Here is an 8644-nt window from a genome sequence, read left to right on the forward strand (position 1 = left end):
TCTGGCGCTGGCAGAGCGCCGCTTCCACAGGTCCGCATGCCGATTGTTGAGCGCCTGGCCTACGGCCTCATGTTCAAGGGCCGCGGCAACGGTCGCAAGCTGCAGGCTGCGCGTCTGCTGAAGCACACACTGGAGATCATCCACCTGCTGACAGACGAGAACCCCCTGCAGGTTGTGGTGGACGCCGTCTCGAAGGGTGCGCCGCGTGAGGACTCGACCCGCGTCGGCTCCGGTGGTGTTGTGCGCCGCCAGGCTGTGGATGTGTCGCCGATGCGCCGGGTGAACGAGGCGATCTATCAGATGTGCAAGGGTGCGCGCGAGGCTGCCTTCCGCAATCTGAAGTCGATGCCGGAGTGCCTCGCGGACGAGATCGTGAACGCGTCTAAGGGTAGCTCGAACTCGTATGCCATCAAGAAGAAGGATGAGGTGGAGCGTGTGGCCAAGGCCAACCGGTAAGTTTGTGTTTTCCGTCCTCTGTGCGTACCCGCTCTGTGGACGTGTGGGTGTCCATCTGCCACTGATCGTCGTTCGTGTCGTATTTCTCCGATCTTCACGACTGGAACGGGGGAAGGGGAGAGCGAGCGAGAGACGGTGCGCATCAACGCCTCCCAGGGGAGCCCCCCTGCCCTGCAGTAGTTTGTGTATGTCTGCGTCTCTCTCTCTCTCTCTCTCTCTCTCTTTCTTTTGTGTCGCCGTGGATGCCGTGCGGCTCTTCACTCGCTCGGTGTTTCCCTGTTTTCCCCGCACCCACATCCTCTCTGCGGTGGAGTTTCGCTTCTCTTTTCTCGTTTATTGTTTTCTCATTTCCAATCGAACAGGCAATCGCACGAACCAAAAACACACAAGCAAGGCACGACGAGAAAAGAGCGAGAGAGACAAGATTCCTCGCAACAGCAGTGTGCAAACGGCGGTGGACGTGATGCACACTGCATAATCAACGAGAGGCTATGGCGACGAAGTGGACTGTCAGAGGGCGAGCGAGAGCGAAGGGGTTGTGCGTGTGTGCACGGCTTGGGTCGAGAAAGGAGAAGCGCATTTGCCGCTCTCTGCTTTGCCCTTCGCTGTTGCCCTTTCTCCCTGCTGCTGGCGTCGTGCTTCGCGTGTGCGATCTGCCTCCCTACTTCTCTCTCTCTCGTGTCCTCGATTTCTCCACCAACTCACCCACATTTGAACGCGGGAGGATATGGTTGAGAGTTGTTGGTTTTTTGCTTCTCTCCCGCCCTCTCTCTTACGTCTCTGTCTCTTCTTGTGCCTGCGCTTTCTCTTTCTTCATTACTCCGCTGCTTCACCTTTCGTTCAACCTCAGGATGCGCTTTGTCAAAGCAGCCGAAGCAGGCAACTCTCTTTCTTTTGGTCTCTGTTTCGTCATGGCTGCATGAACACAGAAGCACAGCTCATCAAGCGAACTCAACTACCCACGCGTGGCTGAATGTAGTGGCGTGTTCGGCGACATCTGTCCCCCTCTCGCACACCCATTCTCTGTGAAGAGGCTCAAGTTTGTATAGGGCCACGGAATCACGTAGGAGGCTTCCCCACGTCTGCTATACCGCGGACGCGGATTGAGAGCCATGAACCGCGCGTGCAGTGGTGGCAGGAGTGCCGCACAGCTGCAACGACTCGCTCGGCTCAGCGATGATAACGCCTTTGTGGATGTGGAGGCGCTGCTGAAGCGCATCGGTGGCGAAGGCGCGTGGGAGGGTACTGCGGGCGACGGTGGTGGAGCCTTTGACGGGACAGCTTCGCCTATCATCGGATTGCCCTGCAGCAGTGGGGGAGGATCGGCGTTTGGCGCCACTGCGGCAGCGGCCGGCTCGAGGCGAGGGCAGGCACGAAAAGGTACGCGGGCATCAGAGGACGCCCTTCTCAAGGGCGCACGCATCCCGCTCACCGCGAGTCTGCAGGATCAGCACAAGGCCTACTTGGAATCGGTGCGCGCGGCGGCAAAGGAGTGGGAGATGAGTTGGGTGGGTAGTGGCGATGACGAAAGCGCCGCAAGCTCTGTGGATGAGGATGGCAAAGGCGTCGGTAGTAGCAAGGGCGTGCAGGCTGCGGAAAGGCATGGATTCGGCCTCAAGGCGAGGCGAGGAGGCCCGCAGGCAAAGTTGACTTCAGAAGAGGCGCTGTCGCCAACATCTACTCCATCTTCGGGGCCCTCTTCTAAGCTTGTGACGGTAACGTCTGTTCGACGAAGCCTTGCGGATAGCACTGGGGTGCCGAGGAAGCGTCCACGCGGGGCACAGCGCGCCAGCTGTGACACAGCCGAAGCCGAAGCGGAGAGGAATGTGGACAATGCGGTGCACTTGGCGAGGCCAGATCCATGCAGCTCACTTATAGCAAAGCTGAAGGCAGAGCTCCGACTCGTTCGGCAGTGGGAGCGCACCATGCTGGAGTGCCCCCCACAGATAATTAACGGCGTTCTCTCTCCTGAGTCGCGCGCGCCATGGGTGCAGACGACGTCGACTTCACGCAAGGCAGATGCGGCGACGTCGTCGGGCGAGGCGAAGTACATTGACGACGACGACGACACAGAGGTACTGCCGTACCCTCTGCTGCAAGTGTACTGTCTGTGCCCGAGCTACGAGGCACTCACAGCGGGGCCAGTGCACAGACGCGACGTCGTACGGTGTGCGACGACGGAGGAGAGCCAGGGACACGAAGGGAAGCCTCGAAGAAGTTTGGCCTTGACGTCTCCCATGCCAGCCGAGGCATTCACAAGAATCGTGCATGTGGCCGGCTTCACGTTTGCCGTGCCTGGGCATGCGTTCGCCCAACGAAAACGCCGTGGCCGACGTAATCAAAAAAGCTCAAGCTACGCAGGCGGGTTGGCGAGCGGCGGGCAGGTGGATTTCATGGACCCAGGAAGCGAGGACGCAGTACAAGGAGAGCGACAACACCATCTTTGTTCGGTATGTATGCTGCCTGCGTCATACCGGTGTTTGCGCTGTCGCACCGCCCTGTTCTGCTCGATCGACTGCCACGTCCTGCACGATGCGACGCGATGCTTGAAGTTCACAGTATAACGGCTGGTGAACCAACTGCAAGCTTTAACTACTCAGACAAAGGGAAAAGGGGGTGGGCAAGGCAGAGGAGACAGAAAGGTCGACGTGCACAACCAGAGTGCGAATCCTGCCCGTTGTATCGCTGTACCTCCCCCCTTTCTTTCTCTGAGTGTTGGGTCGTCTTGCCTTGTTGTGCGAGGGGTTGGGACTACTGGTGGGTGGCGGCGCTGTGGTTTACGCTCTTGTCCTCCTTTGTTCATCTGCTCTGCCCACCTCTTTTCTACCTGTTTGCCTCTTCCGCACTCGCCACACCTTTCCTTTTCTCATTTCCCTGTGTGTGTGTGTGTGTGCGTGTGTGTCAACCTCTATCGTGGCTCTGTAATGAGTAAGCGTGACGGCGTTCGTGTGTGCACACGGCAGCTCACTGGCTGCTTATGCCGTCGTTGTCAATCCCGCTCTGTTTCTCCTTCGCTCTCTCGCTCTCTCTCCCCATTTTCCTCTGTGATTCTTTTCGCGGGAGCACACGCTTAACGTGCAGGATGAGAAGAACGCAGGCGGCAGGTAAAAGCACAAGCGGGCGTGGGGCGCAATCGCGAACGGGTTGGAGGAGGAACAATACGGAAGAAAAAGCAAAAACAAAACAGAGCTCACATCCGCGCAACGGGGCGCTTTCTCTCGTATCCCCCACTTTGCAGTTTGCACAAAGCGCCAGAAGGGGGGGGGCACTCATGTTTTGCCGTGTGATGTGTTGTCTTCTCTCCACACGCGCCTCCCTTCCCTTAGGGCCCAAAGAACGAAGCAAAAGAGAAAAAAAGAGTCGAATAACGCGTCCGTTTCTCTTTTTCCCTCTCTTGTCTTCCTCGTTCTTTGGCTACCAATAGCGCCACGGCTACTGTATGCATCTGTGTACCACGCTGTCTCTGGTATCCGCACTCGCCGCACGTGCCCCCACCTCCCTGGTCTCTGGCGACAACCTCGCCTTGCGCCACTGCCATCACGCCTGCGTACCCACAAAACACCCTCAACTCCATGGGATACCCCCTGTTCCATCACTGGGTACATGTTTGCAGCACTCCTTTACTATACTTCCTTACTTCCCTACCGCTTGGTCTCTCGCTTTGCTTTTCTTCCCGAGCAGTTGCTTTGTAGTGCCGGCTCTTGAGGTTCGCCCCCCTGGCCGATAGTAGCGCATTTATGTGTGCATTCATCGCGACCGTCGTTGGGGCTGAAGTTGTAAGGATGCGAAGAAAGACAACACAAAGGCCACCTTTCCTCTGGACACCCCCTCCGGCGCTGGTCTCGTTCCGTTACGCTTCGACCAACACCTCCTCGAGACGGCCTGTTTCGTCGGTGTAGCTTTCTTGCGCTTCCTCCTTTTTTCTCTTTTTTTTCCTTTGCTCTCTCTGGGACTCGGTCAGCTGGTGCGTCTCCTCGCGCATACATACACACTGGCGACAGCGTGTTGGACCCTCGTCTCACTCTCTTCCTCACCCCGCTCTCTGCTTCTCCACTCCTCCGACTCTTCTTTCGCCCCTTTTGTTCTACGCCCCCCTCCCCTCCCCTTCAGAATAGTACTCTCATACACAGTCGTAACGCGCGTTGCACGCCGTCTAGTACCGCCTACAATACAAACGAGAAGACAAAAGGCTCTCGACCTCCTTGGAGAAAAAAGAAAAGAAAACCGAGAAGAGACGTGTCTGCCCTTTTGGTCTGCTGCGGCTCAACGGAGTGTGCTGCACCTCTCTCCTCCTTGCGTTTCGTTTGTCTCTTGTTTGTTTGCTGGTGTGGTTCTTCATTGGCACTGCTGTGGTTGTCGGTTGTCGGCGCAGGTGTACTGGTTCGTTTCCCCCTTTTTTCTTTTTGCCTGCGTGTGCGTGTGTGTGCCCTTGACCCCATCTTTGCTTCTTATCGTGTGCTCCTTTCAGTTTCCCCTTTTTCCTCGCTGAGTTTTTTCTTTTTGAAATTGCTGCCCTTGATTTCCGTCGACGAGTAGCAGCGTAGGCCGCTCACTTCACTCGCGTTCTCTATGGAACAGCAACTCAGCTGTTGCTCTCTCTTTCCCTTTCTTTCTCCGAAAGTCACACCATAAGCGCAATGCCGACCGCGTTCGTCACCGGCGTGGCTTACTTTAACCGTGGCTTCGATACGCCCATGGTGAGGGAGGACTTAGCGAGCCAAAATGAGGCACGTCAGCTCTCCGCCCTCTACCACGTCGTGGCGTACATGACGATGGGCAAAGACATGTCGGGCCTCTTCAATGAAGTCTCTGCGCTCACCTCCAGCACCAACAGCACCCTGAAACGCTTGGCTTACTTGTACCTTGTAGAGAACAGCCGCGCGCAGCCGGAGCGTACGGTACTGCAGGCTGGCACGCTTGTGAAGGACACCCTGCACGACTCGCCACTCGTTCGTGGCGCCGGTTTGCGTACCATGACGAATATTCAGCTGCCCGTTATGGCCGACTTTGTCACCGGCCCGCTTCACCGCTGCCTGGAGGACAACTCCGCGTACGTGCGACGTGTCGCCGCGATGGGCGTGTTGAAGCATTATGCCGAGGCGCCGAACGTGTCGTCGGACTCGGACCTCCTCGACAAGCTGAAGGGGCTGCTTAAGGATACCAACGCCGCGGTTACTGGATCCGCGGTGCGGGCCATACTGGAGCTGCAGTACCGCAACGCGCCCGTCTCGTACATCCAGGCGCTGCTGGAGGCTCGTTCGCACTTTATCAGGATGCTCCTGCTCGGCAACGAGTGGACAACAGCGTATCTCCTGGAGGGTCTCGCCATTGCAGTGATGTGGGAGTGCCGCGAGGCGGTGCTGAAGAGTAAAGGCGAGGAGGCGGGCTGCGGCCGTCGCCGCCGCCGCGAACCCCCGTCTCCCGTAGCCTCGAGCACTGGTGACAACAGCTCTTCAGAGCCGACCTCTCCCATACTGCGGCACGCCGGTCGCCCCGGCGCTCAGGACGACGCTGATGATGACGAGCTTGACACACTTCGCCAACAGTACATCACGGAGGGCGAGGAGACACTGGAGGCGGTGCTGCCGCTGATGCAGTACGCGAGCCCCATCATTGTGCTCAGCGCGATCCGCGTTGTCGGGCTCTTTTTGCATGCGGTCACCTCATCCCGCCTGCGCGTCCCGGAGGCGGAGCAGTCCCGGCTGTTGCGGCGCTACGCACTCTCTCTGGTCCAGCCCCTGATGGAGATGCTCGAAGCGCCACGGTTCGAGATGCGGTACGTGGTGCTGCGCAACATTGTGCAGTTCCTGACGCCTGTGTTCACACCGTACCTAACTGCGCATCTTAGCAAGTTCCTCGTCAAGTTTGAGGATCCCATCTACGTGAAGATGGAGAAGCTGAACCTCCTCGTGCGCTTCTCCAACCGCGAGAATGGCGCTCGCGTGCTAGATGAGCTTATGGTCTACACGCGCGAGGAGGACGTCGCGCTGGTGCGCACGGCCATCAAGGCCATTGGCGTGCTGGCTACAACGCTCCCGGAGTTGTCAGAGGAGTGCGTGCGCCAGCTTGGGCAGCTCATTACCACGGGTGTGCCGCACCTGGTGGAGGATACGGTTTTCGTGGTGCAGATGGTGCTGCGCTGCTACCCGGGTAAGTTCACCGCCATCATTCCATCCCTGTGCGCCTCACTGACGATCCTGGAAGCGACGGAGGCGAAAGCGGCGGTAGCGTGGGTGCTCGGCGAGTACCCTGACAGCGTCTCCGAGTCTGTGACCGAGTATCTTTCGGTGCTGGTGAGCCAGTTCATGGAGCAACCGCGCCTCGTTCAGTGTGCCACTATGACAGCACTGGCGAAGCTGTACCTGCGCGGCGCTCGCATGGCACCGGAAAAGGACAGTAATAGCGCCATCCCGAACGGGGCCCAGGCCATGCTAGAGAAGGTTTTGAGCGAGTGCACGGACTCGCTGTACCCCGACCTGCGTGATCGCGCCTTCTTCTACTGGCGCCTTATGACCCTCGATCCCGGTGTGGCGAAGCGCATACTCGCGTCTACGGAGGCGGTGAAGCTTGGCTCCAACTCCTGGGACGAGTTTGGCCACCGCTTTTCCCAGCAGCCGGGCACTAGCAGCGGCCTACAGGAGCTCGGCACGCTCGCCTCTGTTGTTTCCAAGCCGCTCCACCTTCTCATCGGAGATAACGTGATTGGCAGCTCAATGAAGTGCCTGATTGGCCTCAGTGACGACGAAGACGCTGAGGCCAATGGGGACGGCGACAGGGATGAAGCCAACGGATACGCCGGCGGGAGTGGCAATGGGTTGTCTGTGGGAAAGGCCGTGTTGGCCGTGGGTGCCAGCAGTTCCTCGACGATTGCCCATGGCGCCGCGGTGGCCATGCCGCCGTCGAGCGAGACCACCACGAGCTTCTCGACGGTGCTTACTCCTGTGCAAGGCAACGGTGTGCAGGTAGAGATGATGTGGTCGCTGTGGGGCTCGAAGCTGGTCTTGTGCTGTCGTCTGCGTCTCGTTCCTGGCGAGGACTACATGCGACACACCCGCGTGCTCACGATGCAGATCAACTGGAACATGTTTGGCCTCGGCGTGGCGCAGGTGTTCTCCGCGACATCGCTCGAGTGTGATGGCAAGCCGGCAGAGATCAGTGTGCTGGTCGCGTGCAACAATCAGAGGTCGCCGACGGCGGAGCTGCAGGTGGCCATTGAGCTAGAGCTCATCGGAGTACGCTATGTCGTAGCCCCGCCGATCCCAGCTGCCTACCTTCTGCTCCCTGCCACTGGGTGCGAGCTGCACTTCTTTGCCGAGCAATGGCGTGCGCTGGGTCACTCCGTGTGGAACATGCCGCCGCAGCTGCACGAGCTCAAGTGCGACCTGACGCGGCTGACTACGAACCTGCTGCGCGTCCACTGCTTGAATCTGGTTCACCGGCACGAACTGCCGGAGAAGGGGCTGGTGTTGCTTCTCCTTTACTGCGAAACGATCGGCCATGAGCATCTGCTGTCTCAGGCGACGCTGGACATGAAGGAAGGCACGCTGATGGCGCTCAGCATGCGCTCTGCTGACCCTCCAGTCGCCGCTTATGTTGGCGAGTTTATTATGCGCGCCTTATGCCCGCCATCGACGAGCTGACGCGCGTAGGTAAATTGACGCTCTTTCCCCTTCGATAACGCCTCAGCTTTCCTTGGTGGCGAGGGAGCACACCGCAGTGCGTGGGTGTCCCAGGGCCCAGCGCCTACAGCGTGGGGAGGCCAGAGCGATGTGGCGCTTTTGATGCCGGCGGCCCGGCCCTGGCTGGCGTGGCATCGTCGCGGCGGGCAGCAGCGAACCCGCTTGTGCCACCCATGTGATGCGCGCAGTGCCAGCGCGGCTCGAACGCATCCCCCACCGGGCCCTCGCGACCTACCGGTGTAGGGAGCCTACCCACCACCCCGAGGGACGCCCCTCAGGTGGCGGCCGGCGTGGTGGGAGCGGCTGTGAGGCGGGCGGATAGAGTTTGAGGCAGGGGCCGTGCTCCGCTGGCTGAGTGGGCGCACTGCTGTAGCGCGCGTCTCTGGCGCTGCTGCGCACCACGCGGTGGGCCCTGTGGGAGGTCTGGAGGGGGCCGAGTGGGGTGGAAGGAATGCTGTGCAACTGAGAGTGGAAACGTTGGGAAAGAAGTGGGGCTTTTCATCTGTCTT

General features: G+C 59.3%; 3 protein-coding genes across 3 annotated transcripts; all 3 read left to right on the plus strand.

Moving 5' to 3' along the window:
- Window positions 1–36: 36 nt before the first annotated feature.
- Window positions 37–456, plus strand: LBRM_11_0770 (40S ribosomal protein S5; the record flags this gene model as incomplete). Its single annotated transcript, XM_001562960.1, has 1 exon — window positions 37–456. One exon carries the CDS (start codon window positions 37–39, stop codon window positions 454–456), a length of 420 nt encoding a protein of 139 aa, XP_001563010.1.
- Window positions 457–1568: 1112 nt separating this feature from the next.
- Window positions 1569–3020, plus strand: LBRM_11_0780 (conserved hypothetical protein; the record flags this gene model as incomplete). Its single annotated transcript, XM_001562961.1, has 1 exon — window positions 1569–3020. The coding sequence occupies one exon, from the start codon at window positions 1569–1571 to the stop codon at window positions 3018–3020; it is 1452 nt and encodes a 483-aa protein (XP_001563011.1).
- Window positions 3021–5093: 2073 nt separating this feature from the next.
- Window positions 5094–8096, plus strand: LBRM_11_0790 (adaptin-related protein-like protein; the record flags this gene model as incomplete). Its single annotated transcript, XM_001562962.1, has 1 exon — window positions 5094–8096. The coding sequence occupies one exon, from the start codon at window positions 5094–5096 to the stop codon at window positions 8094–8096; it is 3003 nt and encodes a 1000-aa protein (XP_001563012.1).
- Between the last annotated feature and the right edge of the window lie 548 nt (window positions 8097–8644).

The sequence above is a fragment of the Leishmania braziliensis genome, chromosome 11, assembly GCF_000002845.2.
Source record: "Leishmania braziliensis MHOM/BR/75/M2904 complete genome, chromosome 11".
In the NCBI taxonomy this organism is placed as follows: Eukaryota; Euglenozoa; class Kinetoplastea; order Trypanosomatida; family Trypanosomatidae; genus Leishmania; species Leishmania braziliensis.